This window comes from Microtus ochrogaster, linkage group LG8 (genome assembly GCF_000317375.1).
Source record: "Microtus ochrogaster isolate Prairie Vole_2 linkage group LG8, MicOch1.0, whole genome shotgun sequence".
Taxonomy (NCBI): domain Eukaryota; kingdom Metazoa; phylum Chordata; class Mammalia; order Rodentia; family Cricetidae; genus Microtus; species Microtus ochrogaster.
In genome coordinates, this window is record NC_022033.1 from 17,466,560 (window position 1) to 17,488,856 (window position 22,297).

Here is a 22,297-nt window from a genome sequence, read left to right on the forward strand (position 1 = left end):
GTCATCTCTGTCCTCCTAAGGCTCCTGGGTGTCATCTCTGTCCTCCTAAGGCTCCTGGGTGTCATCTCTGTTTTCCTCTCACCTCCTCTCATCAATAGAAGCCTTCATCCCTTTTCTGACCCTCCCCATCCTCCCTTGGTCCCTAGCTCTGCACTAATCCTCGGGATGGCTGGCACCATGGTTGAACATACCCGGGGGGATGTTTCGGGTTTCAGCCAGTCCACCACAGAGGGACAATGCTACTTTGTCCACTGAGTCCAGGGTGGGTTCGCCTACGTGTTCAGGGTTGGGGTTCTCCAGGAGCTTCTGGTTGCTGGGCTCACTCCACCTCCTGGGCCCCATCCCGCAGTCACTGAAGACAAAGAGGCCAGCAATGATATGAACACAAAAGGAGATGGAGGTGGCTCCCCCTTTCCTCCCTGAATCTTGATAGGACGCCTTTGGCTCCACAGGCCCCGGTCCCAAACTCCCTGTCACCCAGAGCCCAGGTACCTCTGGGGGAAATAAAGGGCTGCATTCTCAGAGTCCAGGGAGGACAGGTCATCCAGGTAGATGTCACTGGGGCCCAGGTGGTGGTTTCTCTTCAGGGAACCTGAGGGTGAAGGAGGGGACACCCGTCCACCAAACATGGGTTCAGTGGCATGAGCAACATGTGGCCCATTGCCTCTGAATGTCCTAAGCTGATGCTGTCCACCAGAACTCTTTCATGACAGAAATGTCCCTTATCTGTATTGTCCAGTATGGCAGCCACTAGCCACATGTGGCTACTAAGCACACCTCAGATAGACTGGTGTCATAGAGAAGTGGAATTTTAAAGTATAACTTTAATAATTTCATTTTAATTTTTTTAATTTTTTTCATTTACCTATTTATTGGTATATTTTAATAACATTTTTATTTATTTTCGTGTGTGTGTGTGAGTCCGAGGACCACAGTACACATGTGCAAGTTATAGGGTAGAGGTCAGTTATCTCCTTCCGGAGGTCAGAGGATGGCTTGCGGGGGTCAGGTCTCTCCTTCCACCCAGGTGGTTCCTGGGGATTCAACTTGGGCTGTCAGGCTTGGCTGCAAGCCTCTTACCCACTGAACCACCTCACTAACCCCATGTATTGTTTCTTTGAGACAGGGCCTCGTGTACCTCAGGCTGGCTTTGAACTCACTATGTAGCCAAGACAACCTTGCATTCCTGATCCCACCACCTATATCTCCCAAATTCTGGGATTAAAAGCTTGGAGCACTGTACACAGTTTATGCGGGGCTGGGGCTGGGACCCTGGCTGCTTACATGTTAGTCAAGCATCCCGCCAACAGCATGCCATCTCCTGGCCTTACTTATTTAATTTAGCTGCCTATAAATCAATGGCTATCAACTTGGACAATGGAAGCCAGGGGTCTTCCTACCCACGCTTTGGTGAAGACAAACTGCGAGCTGAGAGTGGTCCAGCCCTGCTTGGCCTGCCTGCCTTCCTACCCCGTTCACCCATCCCTCCTCCCTCCAGCCCTGCTTGGTGCCTTCCTACCCTGTTCACCCATCCCTCCTCCCTCAACACAGCAGCCATCTCAGTCCTAGGCCTGCAACATCTCCCACCTTGGCCTCACTCACTCAGCTTCCTCTGCCTAGAATTTTCTTTTCATTCCTTCCATGGCCGAGTCTTCCTTTTCCATGTCTCAGTTACAACTCTCACTATTCAGAGAGACCTTCCAAGACCCTGTGACTTTACAGTCCCCGTCCCTGAGCGAATGACGTTGTTCTGTGTGGTCTATGCCATGCCCTCCCCTGTTCACACATATCCCATTTGGCTCCTCCATTGAACTGGGCCCTGTGAACACACCTGGCATATAGCAGCTGCTCAAACTGTACCTAAAGTCCTACAGTCCACCCAGGACATAACCTGAGGCCAGGGATGCAGTGAGAAGACCCAGCCATCACTCACCTTTTCCCTTGGAGACTTCTGGATGCCCAGAGGGAATGTGGCTCTCCAGAGTGGCCCAGCTCCATGACTTAGTGGCAGGAGGGTGACCCGCACCCCTAGAATTCTGAGTCTTGGTTTCCTTAGTCTCTCGGGCAGCAAGGGGAGAACCCACTAGTGTTTCCTCACAATCAGGAACTAGTGTCTCCACATCAGGAAGCACTGTATCCTCCCTGGCCACTGGTTGTAGCGTGGGGAGTCTCGAAATGTCCACACCAGCCGCAGAGGAGGAAGGGCTAGGGTCAGGTTCCCCAGGAAGAGCAGAGATTGCCTCGACCATACTGTCGAGGACCATAGACAACTCATGCCGCTCGGTTTTCGCCACCTTCAATCAGAGAAAGACAGGAAGACACAGCCTGGTGCATGGGGGCTCCCAAGACTCACACCCTAGCCACTCTACCCTGATGCAGAGGGGCCAGGGAGTCCCTGAAAGACACAGCTCGGAGGAACTCACCTTAGGCAGTCTCCCCCAGGCCCATTGCATGTGAGACTCAGCTCTCAGGGGACTTGGCTCCAAGGACCGCAGCTCCAGCTCAGAGTCACTCTTAGGGGACATTAGGTCACCGGAGGAGAGGCTGCAAAGAATAAGCATTCAGAGACAATACTAGTCAACCTAGTCAACTGTCACTACTCCCCAACCTAGCCCAACTTAGAAACATTTTCAATAGGTATTTATGCCTGTATTGGATCCAAAATAGTCAAGAATATGTATGTTCACGCGCGCACACCCACACATACACACACATATACATATATAAATGCATATATGTAAAGAACTCCTATAAATCAATAATAAGGCAATACGATATTTTAAAGCTAGATGTCATAAAACATGCCTGTAATCTTAGCATCATCTTCTGCTACGTAAGGAATTCAAGGCCAACCTTGGCTATGTGAGACCCTGTCTCAAAAAATCAAAACAAGTAGGATGGCAAGATGGGACTTCTTTTTTTTTTAAATTTATTTATTTATTAAGGATTTCTGCCTCCTCCCCGCTTCTTGAAGATCTATTTATGTGCATGTGTGCACATGGGTGCAGTGCCTGCGGAGGCCACAAGAGGGCGCCAGATCTCCTGGAATGACAGGCAGTTGTAAGCTATTTAATTAATAGGTACTAGGAGCTGAATTTTTTCCCCTGGAAGCAAGTACTCTTTTTGTTTGTTTGTTTGTTTGTTTGTTTGTTTGTTTGTTTGTTTTGGGTTTTTTCGAGACTCTTAAGATGTGACTTTTCAGCATGAAGGAAAGTTCTAAAACTAGAGAGTAGTTTTAGTCGCTTAACACTGTGAACGGACTCCGCGCCACTGAATTGTGCACTCTGAACTGGTTAAACTGGTAAAGTTCGTGTCAAGGATGTTTTGCCACAATTTAAAAACTGGCTTTGATCCCAAGCACTGACAAACACAAGATGAAATAAAACAAAAATTGCCCCTAAACCTGAATGTTTTACAAAGGAGACATACAGATAGACAACAGACACGCTTAGTTAACCCAAAGACGTAAAGCTGAAACCAGCTTGGGGCAGCATGCCACCCACTGGACCCTTACCTGGCCTGCGGGGTGCACTCGCCATCAGAGTAAGGGTAGATGTCTTTCGGCTGTGGTGAGGACTCCTCCTCCCCCTGAGCACTGCTTAGGGAGCACAGAGAAATGCTCAGTGACAGGCAGGGAAATCTGGCTATCCAGACTTCGGACAGTAGACCAGAGACGCCAACGCCCTTGTCCAGAGTTGCACAGCATCCACAGAAGAAATGCTTCCACCCAGGTTAGTGTTCCCCACAGCCTCCGTCCGGCTCCTACCCACCTTGGGGACTCTGCTGTTGGCTTTTCCTGCGAGGGCAGCTCACTCTCAGCACCTGCCTCCAACTCCTCAGAACTGGAGTCCACAGCATCCTCCCTGCGCCTGGGTTTTCTCCTGCGCCGCCTCTTTCTCCGCCCGGTGATAACGAGGCCCTCGGGTTCACTGGCTGTGCCCAGCTGGGAGTCTGAGGGAAAGCCTGACAGGCCTCCCCATGGGATGGGTGAGGTGCACAGGCGAGGAGGTACCTCTTCCTGTGGGGAGAACCAGGCAGAGAGCTGAAGGTGCTGGAGTCAGCGGGTTACCCAGAACCCCACAGCGGGCTCGCTTAGGGACAGGCACGGGCCAGCCCGCACGGGCCAGCCCACACTGGCCACAAGCCCCTCTAACTGAGGTGAGGCAGCAGTCCAGGCAGCTCCATCTGAGCAGTCAGGGCCTCAGCCTCTCACTGCCTCTTGGTCGCACCCATTTCTCCTCCAAGACTTAGCCAGGTGCCACTTCCTCCAGGAAGCTCAGGCTGCATTTCCTGGCAATGACCAAGAGGCTGCATCAATGAATATTTATGGGCCTGTATTCCAGCCCTTGTCTGGAACTTTTTTTTAAAATATGTATTTATTATGGATATAGTACTCTGCCTGATGTATGACTACATGCCAGAAGAGGGCACCAGATCTCATTATGGATGGTTGTGAGTCACCATGTGGCTGCTGAGAATGAAACTCAGGACCTATGCAAGAGCAGCCAGTGCTCTTAACCTCTGAGCAGTCTCTCCAGCCTTATCTGGAGCTCCTTTCGAAGGCACAGGAGTCACTTGTTTGAGTCTGCTGCACAGTGTCTGGCATACAACAGAGGCTCAGTTAAAGTTTGTCAAATTCAAGCAGTTAAAACATTTTTGTTGCCTTGGGCTAGACCATTCTGCAAACGCTCCTCGTTTTACACACACACACACACACACACACACACACACACACACACACACCCCGAGCTCTGCATTCTGGCTGTATGGTACTGCACAGACTCGAATAGCCAGACTTTATTCTTTGTAATCCCCTCACCCTCCTGTTTTCTGAGACTCCCAGCCAGGCCAACGTTCCACTCCCCATGGGCTCAGCTCAGAGGGCTCCAGCTTCAGAAACCTTCCCCAGAAACTAGAATCGACCAGAGAAGGGCCCCCCTTTCTGGGCTATAACAGAATACCATGAAGGCTGAGGCCAGCCTCAAGTGACCGTCTACATCAGTTCTCTGCTGAAGAGAGGTCAGGGATAATGGCAGATCCCAGCTTCCTTCCCGGTCAGCACCAGTGAAGGGGCGAAGCCGATCCCTACCTCATCGCTGTCCAGCTCCTGGACGAAGAAGGCCTCGCCACTGTCCCCCAGCTTCATGTGCAAGTCTACAGGTTCTCCATTGATTTCAATGTCCACCTGCAGAGGGAACGGTGGGTGGGGACTGACTAGGCCATAGCATCAGACTTCAGGTCCCGATCCAGAAACTGGATCCATGACCCTGACTGCCTCCAGCTCTCTCCAGACTCGCGTGGTCCTGGCTGCTTATCACCGGGTTACCAGGAGAACATCGTTGTGACCTCATTTTTCTACCTCTCCCTGGCTCCCACTGTGACTACCCGTGTTGACGACATGAATAATGGCGAGAATTACCACTTACTGTAGAGGATCCTGTTTAACTTTACAACAACCCTTTGTAGTAGCTCATCATTATCCCCATTTTATAGACAAGGAAACTGAGGGGTGTGTATGTGTGTGTGTGTGTGTGTGTGTATGTGTGGTGGGGGTAGATTATTTGTGAGGGCCAGCCCTCCCAGCAGAGCCTATGAAATTCCAAAAGTATTCAACTACACCCCAATCTCCTTGTTTTATTTTGTGTGTGCTTGTGTGCGGTATCATATGCGTGTATACATATTTGTGTGGGTGCCTGCTTATGTGGGTGTCTGAGGCCAATCTCAGGTGTCTACACTCAGTCACGCTCCACCTTATTTTTCGAGACAGGATTCCCCCACCGACTGGTGAGGCTGGCAGGCTAGCAAGCTCCGGAGATCTACCTGCCTCTCCTCTTCAGGGCTAGGACTACAGACGTCTTCTGCACCTTGCTGCTTATGTGGGAAAAGTTTGTTAAGAACCCCAGCTCAGGACATGGCGAGCTCTTGACTGGTTCGGCCATCTGCCCAGCCCTACAGCCAGTCTCTGACCTCTGAGGTACGCTGTCTTTCACAGATTATACTTTCCTACTAGGATTCTGAAAAATTCACAGTCACCTCAACTTGAATGGGGTTTGGGCCCACGACACTGCTGCTCACACACGGTGCTAAATGAAGTCTCTGTCATGAGCCTGAGGAAGCTGATGTGGGACTATGCCTTGTCCCCAAAGACCTGGCCTTAAGGCCACACTGTCTGTTCCTGTTTACTGTCCCAAACTATTCCATTGCTAGCATTAGGCATAGAAAAACTTGCCCATTCCTAAAGGTGATGTGAATAGGTTTGAAGATGTGAGGTGATTAGCAAGGCCACAGGGGAGGTCTCAATAAGCTGAGGAAGGCTCGGTAGCCACAGAATCCGGCTCTACTCCACTGGGCTTCCTACCTTAGCAAATGAGAATCTTCTGGATCAAGGCCCTAAACCAACCCAAAAACAATGAGGACCAGTGAGGTGGCTTAGCAGGAATGGGCCCTTGCCACCAAGCTTGACAGTCTGAGTTCAATCCTTGGAACCCACGTCGTGGAAGGAAAGAACTGACTCCCACATTGTACATACAAATAAGCATTCAATCATATATACACACATAGACAAAATAAATACAACAAAATAACATTTTAAAGAAAATTCAATGAAAATATAAAAGAAGGTAAACAGGACAGGTACTCCCCACCCCCACCCTTTATGGAGGCCAAGTCTTTTCTGGGACAGTAGTGATTGATAATGCCGCCTTCAAAAGCCCACCCCGATGAAGCCAGACCACAGGCCAAAGCACTCACCACCTTCTCCCGTGACCGCAGGACACCCAGCTTGCCGAAGCGAACATGGAAGGGTGAGCACCGGAAGGAGCCATCCGGCTGCCTCACCACCAGCACATCGATGCCGCCGCTCAGCGTGGCAGGGTTTAGGCCCCTGTACAGTTCCTTAACAGTTCCGAACACTGTCTCTGCCAGCTGCCCCACATAGTTCATGGCTGCTGCTGCCCAGAGCTGGGATGCCCAAGCTTAGGTTGTGTTTAGCCAGTGAAGAGAGACTGTGTCTGTACAGCGGCAGCAGCTGTGGGAGGAGACCTGGGCCTCCTAGCCGTGGCTGGCCCACCGACCTACTGCGGATCCCTTGGGTGGCCAGCTGCCTTGTCCTGCTGCCAATCTCCACATCTGTAAAAATAAGGGCTCAGGATGAGACGACAGCCGGGTGCCCGTGCCTCTAAATGCTATGACTCATGGTGATGCCCGTGAGCACTCCATGGGCATGGCTCACCTAAACTTCACAACAACCCTGCAAGGCTGGCAGAGCAGGGTGACTTGCTCCTGTTTACAGACGAGCCGGTCGAAGCTCCGAGAGGCGGAGTGGCTTGCCCAGGGTCTCACACCTGTAAGGAGAGAACCTGAGGGTCAAGTCCAGGTCTGTGTGACTCATGTCCAGAACCCTTGGCAGAAACAAAGAGGAATATTCACCGTGGAAACAGTACACTGTGGGCAGTGGGGGAGAGCCTCCAAATCCAGCCAGCCTTGTTAGGAAATAGGTGGCATCCGAAAGGAGGTCTCCCGTTTGAGAAATGGGTCTAGAGAGCTTGCTGCTTCCTAGTCCTAGAAATTGTTTACCCACTCCAGGGGCCTAATTACTCCACTGAGAGCTATTACTAGACCAGACACCCAGTAAGGTCTCTGGGTAACTTAAGGAACCACTCCAACCCTACACTCCCAACCCCTCTTTTTCTTGGTAAGATGTCCATCGATGGCCCACCTGGCAGGTGAGGCCCCCAGCCCTACTTCATGGTCTTCAGGCCATTGTTCCCAGTCCCTAGCTTCAGACCAGAGCTCTGATGTCCATTCAAGCCAGTGTTGCTTGTCATCCCCAGGCAGTCTGGTCCCTCTAGCTTTCCTGCCTCAGGCAAGAAGGGGAGAGGCGAAGGCAGGAGGCTTCAGAGGCAGCAAGGAAAAGCCAGGGCTATAATAAGAGTCATAACCAAGCTGGCATAATATCCCCTTGCCTTACTCCACCCTTAGCAGATGCAGCCCATTCTACCTGCTATGCTCTCAGGCTGGCGGCCCTAATGCTCCCCTGGCTGCCAGGACCGAGAACAGGACCCAAGTCACCTCCACATGTGGCCGTCCTCTCTCAGATCTTACAGAAGAGTTCCTGGAGGACACGCATTCAGGATCATCCTTCAAAATGCTAAAGCCACTTATCAAGCTTTATGGCGCTGAGCACAGATGGGGGCGGGGGAAGCAGGGGAGGCCGTGACTCAGGTTTCCTGACTCCTCAATTAGTCCAGAGTCCCCAAACCACACCACAGTTGTCTGCAGAGAGAGCAGCCTCCTCTGCCCAGCTCTGTGATGCCCTGAGCCTGGAATGTGGTCCATGCATTGGCAGCGTAAGTGTCACTGGGGAGCTTGTTAGAGATACGAAAACTTAGGTCCTACTCAGCCTGCACGGGTCCACATGCACATCACAACAGCTTCCCCAGCGGTTGTTCGCATCCTTGAGTGTTGAGGAGAGACAGCTCGGCGATCCCAGGCCCGGAACTGGGTTTTTGGAAAAGCCTGAGTGATGGACCGCATTGGGTGACATTTTTGAGGGAATGCCATCCCAGTCCCCTCTCCTGTCAACAGGTGGTGCACTTCAGAGGATGGAAACAGAAACTCAGATGATGTAACCTGCCCAGAGTCACAACCAGTCACTGGCAGAGTGGAGATTAGCACTCAGGCAGTTTGGTGCCCCCTCACCCACAATGCCCTGTGGCCATTCATGATCTGGGCATCTGATAATAAAGTCTTGACCGAGACAGCAGGAGGCTAAGTAAAAAGTAGGGCGAAATTAAATGCCGTGGCTCCCTAATGCCACTCAAATCCAACAACAGTTTTGTTTGCAAGATACCTATTGATTGTGACCTCGGTAGAACGCTTCATTCTGCTCTCTAGCCCTGAGCACAGTGACTACAGATCTAAGGGGACAGACTGGCGGGACAGACAGAAAAAGCAGAGAAAACCCAGGAGTTTTCAGGAATAAAGGAGTGAGCACTGGAGACCCAGGGTAGGGTGGCAGGCGTGGTTTGTTTTGGGTGTGTGCGTGCACACTGAGCAGGGAGTATTGTAAAACCGTGTCTCTGGTCCCTGACCATTAGGTACCCAGTGGGCCCCCAGCTCCCATCCAAGGTGGTGACGGCCACATTGTCTCCTGATATTAAATGCTTCCTAGAGGTGCTAGGGAATGTAGGCCTGTGGTAGAACACTTACCTTGTTCATGAAAAGCCCTAGGCTCAATCCCCAACACTGCAAGCACAACCAAATGTCTCCTTGTAAGAAAAGGAGCTGGATGGCAGAGATGGGCACACGGGAGGCAGTGTCACTAGAGTTAGATCTGCTCATGAGGTCTTCTCAGGCAAGCAACTCGCTGGCTTCAATATACAATATAGACCTTAATTTAGACCCATTTTACTCAAATGTCAAAGGAGTCTAGAATCCCATTTGCCTCTAACTAAAAGCCCACTGATCTTGCCCCACACCTCATGCACCCCTAAGGGAACCTTCTTTTCTGCCCTTTTCAAGCCTGGAGCTCTGCTTGCCGCCTTATGCAACTGTCCCTTCCCTGACTTTCCTGCTGTCTAGGTTAAGACTTCATCAGCAGAGCACCGTGGCTGAGAACACCATCGTGCCTGGGTTCTCATCCGCACACTTCCCAGCTATGACTTTGGGCAGATTTATCACTTGATTTATCGGGGTCTTAATTTCAGCTTGTTGAAGTGGGTAGGTACGAATGCCTGATGATTGCGTCTAACGCTGTACAGCATGCGCTGGGGAAGCACCAGCATCATAGCAGGTCCCACTCACCCAGGCTGTGGGCAGTGCGGTCCCTGGGGCAGCCCGACTTGCAGTTCACAGTTTAAACACAGCAAGCTGGCCCTCAACATCCCCAACAGTGGGGACCTCACTATTTATAAGAGGGACGGGTGAATTCCAGGCCTTGTGGAGCGCCTTGATCAAACCTCTAGTCCGTCTCGACCATAGGCAAGCCAGAACCAGTTGTCCTGGGCCTGAGATCTCTGCCTTCTTGGGTGCCCAGATTTTGAGGTGTGTGTGGGGGGTCATGAAGTGGGGATGACTTTCCATCTGCCACCAAAGGGAGAGGTGAGTAAGCACTTTTGTTTGCTTGTTTATACCAGTGTTGGGGATGACACCCAGGGTCCCTCCTATCTCAGCGAAGTTCTCTGCCACAAAGCTGCAGCTCCCCCCAGCATAGGGTAGCAACTTCTGTTGTCCCAGAGAGGGACAGTGCCGCCTCAGCTCCCCTCATTGATCCGCAAGACAGGCCAGACAAGGGCCGGGCTTTTTTTTTTTTTTTTTTTTTTTTTTTTTTTTTTTTTTGCGGCTGAGGACACTCAGTACCAAGAACACACAGTCAGTCCAAGGTAGCCAACATAAAACGTCCCAGCTTCTCCAGGTTCCTAGTCTCGGCTATCCAGGGAATTGGCAGCCGCGGAGAGGAAGTGAGACAATCCCTCCCCCGACTCTTTCCCGACCTCTAGGTGGACTCTGGCCCTAGAACGTAAATGAAGGTGAGATAGAAGAACAGGATGGGAGAGAAACATTTTTCTTCCCTGGTCCAGCTAGGTTCCTACCTAGGAATTCTCCTCCTCCCCTGGATCTCCGGGACCCAGAGACGCCGCCTCTAACTGTACGCAGTGGTTCCACAGGTAAGTCTCCAGGTCTCGGCACTTCCGCCTTCTCTGGGACCCGGCGAGATCCCGGCTCCACTCCTTCCACCAACCAGGTCCGTCGCTGTCCCCTACAGGTCCTGGCTCCACCCCTCCCTTCGAAAAGACCCCGCCCCTGTCCCGTGTTCACACCCAAGGGCACCCTTTCTCCTAGGGAGACTTGGAAGCAGCGGACTTCAGGACTCTGACCCGGGGCCAGCGTGGCCACCAGCTGCAACGACAGGAACACCAGAGACCCAAGGACTTTGGAACCGCGTCTACCTGCGTCCTTTCCACCTGGCTCTGTGGCCTTGGGCTAATCTTCCGCCGAATTCCGCCAGTTCTTGTTTTATCAAAAAGGAATGCTACTTGTCGTGAAATGTGTTTGTGGAGTGCTCAGTGCTCGGATTTCCCCTCTTAGGAACAGCGTTCCTTGGCTCATTCTAGCCGAGATCCAACCACCCATGTGCTCACAGTTAAAATTTCTTATTTGCTCTATTAATGTCACCATTGTTTATTTTTGCAGGGCTGATATCAAACCCAGCTACGTGCAAAGGGATCTACCACCGCTACACCACACAGCTCCAAATATTCTCTTTAATTGAACTTGAACTCCTAGTGGACAGATTCTCGAGCTCAGGGCCATGGCAGTAAATACCCGCTCCATCACCCATCAAGTGCGTCCGTGGAAGGGCAACACACTCAATACCACCTCGGCCCAGCAGAGGGCAGATGGTGACCAGTCTTCACCCAGGCACGCTTTCTCGCCACCCAACAGTGTCAAGAGCCCGTTAAATGAGCAGATTCGTAGGTTATAATGGCAAGGGGTCCCGGCTGAGCCAGGATTGACTTTGAATCAGTGGTTCGTTGCCTTTCCGGACTCACAGACCTCTGGACTACCTGTAAGTAAGTCTGGCCCCTGCAAAGATGTGCTGGAAAAGATCAAAAGCTGAAGGCGTTTGTTCTGAAAAGCACAGACAGCTTTTGCTTTAAAGATGGCTTAGCCCAGCATGGCCATGCAAGCCTCTTTCCCAGCACTGGCAGGAAGAAACAGATGGAACCCCGAGTTCAAGACCACCCTAGTCTACAGAGCCACGTCTATACGGAAACTCTGTCTTAAAAAAAAAAACAAGAACAACCAAAAACAAAAAACAGACTAACAACAACAAAAAGGGTCTCAGCCAGTAAAGGTGCTTGCTTCTGAGTTGGATAACTGTAATCTACACTTACAAGGTGTCCCAGGCAGGCTGTGCATACATTGTGCACTTACTTTAAGTCACTGGTTCTCAACCTTCCTAATGCCATGATCCTTTAATACAGTTCTTCATGCTGTGGTGACCTCCAACCATAAAATTATTTTCATTGCTAATTCACAGCTATAATTTTGCTACTGTTCTGAATCTGATATGCAGGATATCTGATATGTGACCCCTGTGAAAGGGTCATTTGAACCCCCCACAAAGGGGTCACGACCCACAATTTTGAGAAACACTGCTTTAAATAAACGTTTTGTGTTATTATTTATTTTAAGGTAAAGGCATAAAAGTCAGGCTTAGAGGGATAGGAGCGGGGAACTGGGAAAAGCCTGCTGTAGAAAGGACTGGGAGAAGCGAGAAGCTGTTTCCATGCTGGGATCCAAGGTGACAGAGCCTGTTCAGAAATGACTGACTTTTGCTGTCCTTCCTGAAATGTCTAGTTGCTCTCTTAGAGGAGCTGTGCTGAAAGCAGAGCATTCTCAGGGTGGCCCTGGCGACTGTGGTGTGCCACAAGATTGTCCATGGCACTGTTAGATAGAATGGTTATACTGGATGTTTAAACCCTGGAAACCAGGAACTTCTTTCTCAAAGAACACTGTGTCAGAGGTAGGAGCGGCCACAGACTGGGGCTTTCCATGCTAGAGTTGATCTTTTTCTTTTTTAAAGATGTGGGGTCCCACAGGCGGATACAGTGGCGCGCGCCTTTAATCCCAGCACTCGGGAAGCAGAGGTAGGCTGAGCTTTGTGAGTTCTAAGTTTGAAGCCAGCCTGGTCTATTAAGTGAGTTTCAGGACAACCAGGACTATGTAGAGGGACCTTGTCTCCGATAGATAGATAGATAGATAGATAGATAGATAGATAGATAGATAGATAGATAGATAGATAGAAAGAATAGATAGATAGATAGATAGATAGAAAGAATAGATAGATGATAGATAGATAGATAGATAGAATAGATAGATAGAATAGATAGATAGATAGATAGATTGATAGAATAGATAGATAGATAGAATAGATAGATAGATAGATAGATAGATAGAATAGATAGATAGATAGATAGATAGATAGATAGATAGATAGATAGAATAGATAGATAGATAGGGTCTCACTATGTAGCTACTTAGGCCAAGCTGGCCTCAACTCTTGGAGCTCTGCCTTCCTCTGCCTCCCTCCAGAGTACTGGGATTAAAGGTGTACCCCACTATGCCCAGCCTACATCTAACTTTTTGATCACTTGCAAAATGATGATAAAACTTACCTTGCAGGGTTACATTGTGAAGATTTGATAATCAGTGGTCCTCAGTCTTGGCTGCATATCTAAATCCTCATGGCCTTGACAAAGGCTGAGCCCAGGGCACTGGGATTTCAACCCCACGTAGTTTTACTGAGCTAAATAGATGCCGAACAAGGGCAAGGCACATATTAGACATTCAATAATGCTTGTCATTGTTTAGGTGTGTGTGTGTGTGTGTGTGTGTGTGTGTGTGTATTGGGGAATGACTGGGTGGAGATGGAGGCTGGAGCAGATCTCTAAGATCTCTACCTCAATGCCTTGAGACAGGGTCTATGTCAGAACCAGAAGCTTGCTTCCTGGGCTCTGCTAGCCCGTGATGTCTTGGAATCTTCCTCTCACACAGCTGGGCTTATTAGGTATACACAGCAGTGACTGGATTTCTTTTATTTTTATTTTTATTTTTTGCCCACAAGGACAATGGGCATGTGCCATCAAGTCTGTCTTTCTTTTTTATTTTATAATTTTGTATGTTTGGGTATTTTGCCTGCATATATATCTGTGAACCAGGTGGGTGCAGTGCCCACAGAGGCCAGAAGAGGGCAGTGGATCTCCTGGGACTTGAGTTAAAGCAGTTGTGAGGGTCCTTGTGCGCACTGGGAATCAAACAGTTGTGCTCCGCAGCCCGAGCACTGAACTGCTGAGCCTTCGCTCCAACCCCCTTGACTGTATTTTTGTGTGGGTCCTAGGGATTTGAATTCTTCTTCATGCTTGCAGAACAAGAGCTCTTACCACTGAGCCACCCTCAGCCCTTTCTTTTTGTTTTGTGTGGATTTGTTTGTTTTGGGGGGTAGCGTTTTGCTCTGTTGCCCAGGATGACTTCAAACTCCTGGCCTCAGGTGATTCTCTGGCCTTAGCCCCTTTAGTGGCACACAGCCCCACGACCAGCTTTAATCTCACAGCTTTGAAGATGAAGCTCATGCTTTTTTCATTGTTTTTTTGTTAGAGCAGGAAAAGGTCATATAAAGATTATCACAGAAGTTGGATTTCCACCAAGCTTGTTTTCAGAACTCTGAATCACCTGGAATTTGGTAAGTAGGGACAGGTGTGAGGGGACGAGAGGCAGTCTCTGGTGGTCTTATTTGTCCTAACACCCAGCCAAGCTGACCAAGGCAAGGACTATCCTGCTCCAGCTGTAGCTTATGTCATCACCTCTGGGGTGTCCTTTTAGGCTGAATGTACAGTGTGGATGGCATTTGCCTCTTTCTGAAGTTAAAGGTTAGGTCATTCCCCCTCTCCTAGGCCCATTGCTAGCTGGATCCTATACCACTGGTGGCTGTTGGTTTCTTAGTAGACTATCTTCTTGTTGAAATTAGGTAGTCTAAATGCTTCTGAATCCACAGGCAGGACCAGTGACTATTTACTTTGTCCTGCTACTTCCTTGCGGGTGAACCCAGCCTGAGGTGAATGGAAGCTCTGAGCCAGGCTTGCAGCTGTGATCACGTGTCATTAGCGGCGAGACCGGCTGCCAGGAGTAGAGCCTCCACCAGTCCTAGCGGGACCGGATGCAGGGGTAGCCGGAATTGGCTCGCCTCGGGGAACAGTCTCTAGGGGTGGAAGGCAGGCAACCAGTGTGTGGCTGCTATTAACAAATGACACTAGCTGCACTTCCATTTCAGATACACATTTCTTAGTGTAAGTATGTCCTGTCTAACGTTCACTATTTGCCTAAAATTCAAGAGTAACTGCATGCTTTCATTTTTATTGTCGTTGTTGTTAAATCTGGTAAATCCGTGTCTGCCCACAACACCCAAGTTCACAGCACCCGTCTCTCCTGTCCAACGTTGCCACATTCAGTTTCCTTAGCCCAGTTCCAGAACAACGCATGACTCCCAGCTGCCGCCACAGTGTAACCAGGGCTCCCTGGCCTCAGCTCTTCTGCAAGCCCTGCTGACCTGCTTAAACCCTTCCCACCTCTGGCCATGTGTTCACTGAGCCCCTGCTGGGTGCAGGCACCAGGCCGAATTCTTCATTCTCATGGTTTCTCATAAGGAGCCCATAACAATTCCATTTACCAACGAAAAGATAGGTGCTCTAAGGTATATGCCTTAGATAGGGTTTCGGTTGCTGTGAAGAGACACCGTGGCCACAGCAACTCTCATAAAGGAAAACATTTCATAGGGGTGGCTCACTTACGGTTTCAGAAGTTCAGTCCATTATCATCGTGGTGGGACGTGGCGACATCCAGGAAGACGTGGTGCTGAAGAAGTTGCCAAAAGTCCTGCATCTTGCAGGCAACGGGAAGTGGTCTGAGGCACTGGGTGGTATCTTGAGCATGTGTGAGACCTCAAAGCCTGCCCCACAGGGACACACTTCCTCCAACAAGACCACACCTACTTCAACAAAGTCACACCTTCTAACAGTGCCACTTACTGTGAGATTATGGGGGCTAAAGCCATTCAAACGGCCACTGTGTATTTATTTATTTCGTGTGCACCTGTGTGTATTTGTGTGTGGATGAGTGTACGAGTATACACATGCTTGCAGAGGACAGAGGACAGCCTTAGGTGCCATTCCTCAGAAACCATTCTCCTTGTTTTCTCATTGACCCCAGGAATCCAACTGCCTCTGCCTCCCCAGAACTGAGATTACAAGCGCACGCACGCATGCAAGCACACACACCCCTGCCACACTTGATTTCATTGTCCTCCTCTTTCGCCCTTTTTCTTCTTCAACAGGTTCTCACTATTTATCCCTAGCCTGGCTAGCCAGGGATTCCATATAGAGACCAGACTGACCTCAAACTCTTAGAGATCCACCTTCCTCTGTTTCCCGAGTGCTAGAGTTAAATGCATATGCCACCGTGTCCATCAACACCTAGCTTTTTAAGTTTTTTCCCCCCAGGTCCTTATGCTTGCAAGGCAAGCACTTTCCTGGTTGTGCCTGCCACTCCCCAGCCTTAGCTAGTGTTACTTAGAGTGAATTCCCTGGGCCAGCAGCAGTAGTAGCACTTGGGACTGAGTTAGGAATTCACATTCTCCACCTACCCACCTGCCAGACCTAGTGAGTCAGAAACTTTGGAGGGGGTGGGGGTTGGCAGTTGTTAGTGTCTTATGTAAGCCCTTCCCTTCTCTCCGAACTCTTGGTTTGACACTTGGTCTAATAAGGGATCTGAAATGTGTAAGTCTCCACCCAGGCAGAGATTAAAGCACAGCAGAGGCTTTCAGGTAGGTTGTTTATAACCTGCAAACACCAGGGCCGAATCAGGCCCTGGGCATGCCATATGGGCTTCACAGTGATGGGTGCTGGGTCTAAGAAGGTGCCAGTCAATCAACTACCATTTAAGGTGAGTACAACTCCAGAAGCCCATAGCCAGGAGAAGGGGGTCAGAGAGCTTTCTCTAGGACATATGTAGGCCTGAAAACCCAGTTCAGATTAGAAGATTAATGGAGTATCGTGGGGCCTACCTTATAAGAAGGCCGAATGGTGCTACCTGGAAGTAGTTCTGTGTTGACAAAGCAAGATGAGGAAGGTGGTTGTGATATTCCCTGCTCTAAGAGCAAAGGAAAAAACATGGTGGATATCATGGAAGTCCTCTGGCTTCTAGGTAAAGGGAGTACTTCAGAAAACAGAGGGTGGAGAGGGTGAGGCAAGACCCAAGGGGTGCTGGGCCTTTCCATCCCTTAGATCAAGAGAGCCTCTGGCATCTAAGGCATCTACAGAGATTCAACTCTCAATGACTTCCACCAGCAAGTTAAAGGTTCCAAAGCCCAGCCCATGCTCTGGGTGCAAGGCCTGATCTTCCATGGCTAGCAAAGGGGAAGGGCTTGGGAAGCAGCTTCTCTGGCCCTGCCTCCTCTGGGCTCTTCCTCTACCACCCCTGCCAAAGAAAAGCCTGTGGTGCCAGCTGAGGATTGACTGGCCTCGCCATGTTGCCTGGCAGTGTCCAGGCTCCAACTGCCTCTCTCAGGAATGACATCAGATGGCTGAGTCTTTTCGGAATTTGACAGTGATTTCTGACCTAAGAGGAAAACCCAAAAGACCACTGTGTAAAGTGAAGCTTTCTGTGTCTTGAAAGAAAATTCCCCAGCAGGCTAGGGATGCATCTCTGTTGGTAGAATGCAAAAGACCCTGGGTCCAAACCCCAGCTGTTCATAAAACTGAGCAAGGTAGAAGCAGGAGGATGAACAATTCCAGGTGCTCCTCAGCTACAAAGCAAGTATGTGAGTCAAGCTTGGGGTAGATATGGGAGACTATTTTTCTTTTCTTCTCTTTTTATTTCTCTTTCTTTCTTTCTTTCTTTCTTTCTTTCTTTCTTTCTTTCTTTCTTTCTTTCTTTCTTTTTTCTTTCTTGAGACAGGGCCCCATTATGCAACCTTGACTGGCCTGGAGCTTGCTTTGTAGATCAGGCTGGCCTTGAACTCACAGAAATCCACCTGCCTCTGCCTCCACAGTGCTAGGATTAAATGCATGTGCCACCATCCTCGGCCTGAGACTTTATCTTAGAAGAAGAAAAAAATTCTTCGCAGGCTGGAGAGATGGCTCAACTGTTAAGAGTGCTGATTGCTCTCCAGAGGGCCTGGGTTCAGTTCCCAGCACCGACATGGCTGCTCATAACCATTTGTAATTCCAGATTCAGTGGATCACACACCCTCATCTGGCCTCTGTGGGTGCTAAATGAATTAAAAAAGAAAAATAACCTTCAGGACTTATGGACTGCCCAAAATGAAAACAGAGAAACTGTATCCAAAAATAAAATGGAGAACAGTGGAGGAAGATAACCCTCTGGCTTCTACATATGCATACATGAGTGAGCACATCTACATGTATCTCATCTGGGTGAGTACTCACGCACACACACATACACATACACACATGTAACTCATCTGGGTGAGTACTCACACACGCCTACATACACACACACATACACACACACACACATACACACACATACACATGTATCTCATCTGGGTGAATACTCGCACGCGCGCACACACGTAACTCATCTGGATGAGTACTCACTCTCTCTCTCTCACACACACACACACACACACACACACACACACACACACACACACACACAAGAATCAGTCCCTTACGTGCTATTGGAACTTACTTCTTGAGGCTTCCAGGGGAATGTGGACCCTGGGAGGACAGGTTGTTTGGTCTGTCCTCACTAATTGAGTTTAAGATCAGGGTCTGACACACACTAGGCCTCCAGTAAAAGCAAGTGAACCTGTAGTCACATCTTCGATTGTCCTGTCTCCAGCCCAGTCTCAGTCCCTTGGAACTGCTACTGGCTTCTTTTCCCAGGACGCTGGAACCTACCCCAGGGAGCAAGACTTGTCGGGGCCCTGAGAGGATACTGGTTGTTTGACCTTGTGTCCCTGCCAGTTGCCGGCATGGGTGAAACGATTAATTCCAGCTTATAGTTATTGTTGATGTTGAGGGCTGTGATAAGTGGGTGAAGGGACAGCAAACGAGGAGAAGGAGCAGACAAGCGAACACACAGAGTGGGGAGAAAATGCACTCACAGCTTTCCCGAGGTCCCTGCTCTCTCGTTTTTCCTAGCTGTGCTTAGAGCAGCAGCCAGCAGCCAGCCAGGGCTATGTGCCACGTACCATGAGCATGAGCCACGTGGCAGAAACAGGCCTGTTGAATCATGGAACGCTCAGCTTCTGCTGCCTGGTGGAGCTTGGTGTGTGGAGTATTTTTGCTTTTTACAGTCCAGCTGTCTGTAATGATTTCCTTCCCGTGGCCTTGCTCACCAAAGTGTCCCTGAGTGACTAGCTGAGTCACTGCATTCCTTGCCATTTAGGACACTGGCCCAAGCACCGAGGACCAGTTCTTCCATGGAGGTGGAACCTTTGTGGGTTGCCGAAGAGTGCCCAGGGAAGACAGAACAAAGAACTCCCATCTTGCATTTGCACCCTTCCTCGGAATTATAATTTAGAAAACAAACAAAAATAAGCAAGAAATTTGTTTTGTTAAATCACCAGGAAATGGCCACAGCCTGAAGAATTGTTTGTTAGTGACCACATGGCCAGTACCAAAATCAAAATGGGTGGGGCCTACTAGAAACAACGTCCATCCCTTAGTTGCAGTATGAAAGTCTGAAATCCAACTACAGAGGACTCTCCAGACACCCGGTGGGACTGTCAAAGTGTTATCCACTCTGTAACATAGGAGTCAGTTCTTGGTAAAAATCAAATTTGCACCCCCCCCCAAAAAAAAGAAAAAAAGCCAGACAGTGGTGGCATATGCTTTTAATCCCAGCACTTGGGAAACAGAGAAAGGTGACTCTCTGTGAGTTCGAGGCCAATCTGGTCTACAGAGTGAGTTCCAGGAAATCTTATCTCAAAAAACAAAAACAGACCAAAAAAAAAAAAAAAATCAAATACGCACATGGCTCCCAGTGTAGCACTTTCACTTTTTGGGTGGTCTCTGGGAAAGTTTGCTCAGGTCTGTGAAAATAAAGGAGATTTTTTGTTATACTGTTGGCGACAGTAGAAGGAGCTCTAGTGATTGAGCAAACAAAGAATTGTACGTGGACGTTGTTGCTTTGTCAACTTGCCACAGCTTATATTACCTGCAGTGGGACAGTTCAGCCTACTATAGGTAGCACCATTCCCTAGGTAGGGGGCCCCAAACTGTGGGGAAATCTAACCAAGCACAAGCAAGCAAATGAGCTTGAATGTGTTGATTTCTTTTTGCCTTTGATTGTATGTAATATGTCTGTTTGACTAGCTGCCTTGACTTCCCCATGGTGGGCTGTACCCTGAAATTATAAGCGGGAAAAGAAAAGCCTGCTTTCTCCCCTAGGATCTTTTTGTCAGGATATTTTTATAACAGCAACAGGAATGAAACTAAAACATGGGCCTTGAAATCCTGCACGGTAGTAAAAACAAAGAACCCCCACCCCAAACCCCCATAGATTAGCTATACCCACATCAGCATGTGTGGGGCTTACAGTTAAAGTGGGGAAGAGAGTAAAAGAGATTTGAAAATAACGTTCCGGTTTCATTAAGGCATAATTGATGTACAGTAAACCATACACATTTAAAGTGTTCAGTCTGAGCTTTCACATGGGTATGCAAAATATTGATTAGGATAATGAATGTATTCATTGTGTCTCAAAATGGTCAGCATACACACACACACACACACACACACACACACACACACACACCCCTTGTGAGCTTTCTCCCCTAGCCCCTGACTATCTGAGATTGCATGTAAACACCACCATGCTTGCCACACACTGGGTAAGTATACCCTCTGTGCCATGTTTCCCAAAGCAGTTGGTATTTGCATATTTTCTTCCAGATCCGTAACATTTCTGTCTCTTCTGAAATATGCAGTTTCTTGGCATCTGGGAGAATGTCTTTCTATGCATGCTCAGAGTACCTGGGCCAGGAAAAGTGCTTGGAAAGTTGGTTGAATAAATGAAAATAAATTGGAGCACAACCTCGTGTATATACTCATTCATTCATGAAATAGTTCTTGGGTTCCTGAACATATCTGCACATGTTCCAGATGTTGAAAATAAGCAAAAACAACATTCCTGCCCCGAGAGATGAATATTGGGGTTATAAGGGCCGGGAAGAAAAGTAAAGCAGAACAAAGGGAGACGACAGGGTGATGAAAATTTGGGCTTGACATCCGTGGAAGGAAATACCTTTTGGGTAGAAATTTGAAGTGAGAACACGTCTTTCTGGTGCCCAGGAGAAGACAGACTAAGTGCAAAGATCCTTCCTGTTGCAGGAGCAGGAAGGAGGCTAGTGTGGCTGGCCGAGGAAGGAGGAAGGAGACGTACTTGTTAGAAGAAGAGCAGATTGCACGGGATCTAGGAACCCCTGGAATAAAGCTTTTGATTTTTACTGTGCCCAATATAGGAATGATGTAGGCTTTAGCAGGATCCCCGCGGTTGCTGGGTTGAGCACAGGCTGGAATGAAGGGGAGCCTAAGGGAAAAGCTCCTGTAGTATCCCCAGTATGGACTGCTGAAGGGAGGGCCAGCAGGCTTGCTAATGACTGAGATGGCTATGATTGGAAGAGAGGTGAAAGGTGGCTGCGACAGCTTGCCTGGGTCATAAAAAAAATGCCAGACTCGACGTGAACCGTGATGATTGTGCGCTGACCACATGCAATATGTCAAGGAGCAAGTTTTAGTGCTTGACTCTGGACACGTCAAATTTGATACATTGCGTACGTTTACTAACTGTAATAAACTCAGACTTTTTCCCCCCGCTTTGAGGCAGGGTCTTACTATGCAGCCCAGGCTGACCCCAAACTTGCAATCAAACTTGCTTCAGCCTCTTTGAGTGAGGTTACAGCTGTGGACCATCACACACAGCTATAAATTCAGCCTTGTTTTAAACACTTAACATCAAGACGTGGTGCAGAAAGTTTTATATAAACTGCCATTTAATCCTTTCAGTCACCCTATCTCTCCTAATATTTCACTGCCTTTCGTGGATGACAGATGGTGGCCAATTGATGTTAGACATAAGCAGGTTTGGGATTGGGACCCAGTCTTCAGAGCTGTTTGTTAATCTGGGTTCGAAGGGTGAGGGCCACTTATGGAACAAATTTGCCACAGATGGGGTTCTGTTATAAAAAGAAGCCCGAAACGTGAAACAGGATTTTATCCCAGGCCAACAGCAGCTGCGAAAGATGAACATGATGGAAGCAGGTGTTTGAAAGCTCCAGTATCCTAAGATAATACTAGGGAAGCGGCGACCTTAATAAGTTCGTTTTGGCTACTATTTCTCTGAGTAAACAAGACACTACAACCTGCAGTGAAACCTTTGTGGTGTCAAAAAATAAAAGTCTCCCTAATGTTGGTGGTTTGGAATAACTGCACTAAGGAGGTGGGGCGCACGGGTTTGGGATCCTTGCCCACACTGCCCTCTAGAAGGACCAGGCTATGGAGCACAAAGGCCGGGAACCGATAGGGCCTCAGCATCCGCCTCCGTACCGGCCTCCTCTACCCACTTCATCCTCCACACTGAGAACGCGGGCGGGTGGCTGGCCGGCGCATGCGCTCTGGGTAAGGCCTGCTCCTCGCGACGTCAGGGGGCTCGCGCCCGTTCCCAAAGCCCCGCCCCCTAGAGCCTGAGGCGACCTGGGCGGGGGGGGGGG

At 49.2% G+C, this 22,297-nt stretch overlaps 1 protein-coding gene across 1 annotated transcript in view; it reads right to left on the reverse strand.

Moving 5' to 3' along the window:
• The window catches only part of Lpin3 (lipin 3), a 13,494-nt gene extending 6,552 nt beyond the window's left edge, over positions 1 to 6,942 (reverse strand). The window contains exons 1-8 of the mRNA XM_026787196.1: positions 6,751 to 6,942; positions 5,090 to 5,185; positions 3,771 to 4,018; positions 3,515 to 3,595; positions 2,424 to 2,544; positions 1,934 to 2,294; positions 493 to 592; positions 192 to 352 (exon numbers count right to left, since the gene is read on the reverse strand). Coding sequence (XP_026642997.1) covers positions 192 to 352; positions 493 to 592; positions 1,934 to 2,294; positions 2,424 to 2,544; positions 3,515 to 3,595; positions 3,771 to 4,018; positions 5,090 to 5,185; positions 6,751 to 6,942 — 1,360 coding nt within the window. The remainder of the gene's footprint in view (positions 1 to 191; positions 353 to 492; positions 593 to 1,933; positions 2,295 to 2,423; positions 2,545 to 3,514; positions 3,596 to 3,770; positions 4,019 to 5,089; positions 5,186 to 6,750) is intronic.
• Between the last annotated feature and the right edge of the window lie 15,355 nt (positions 6,943 to 22,297).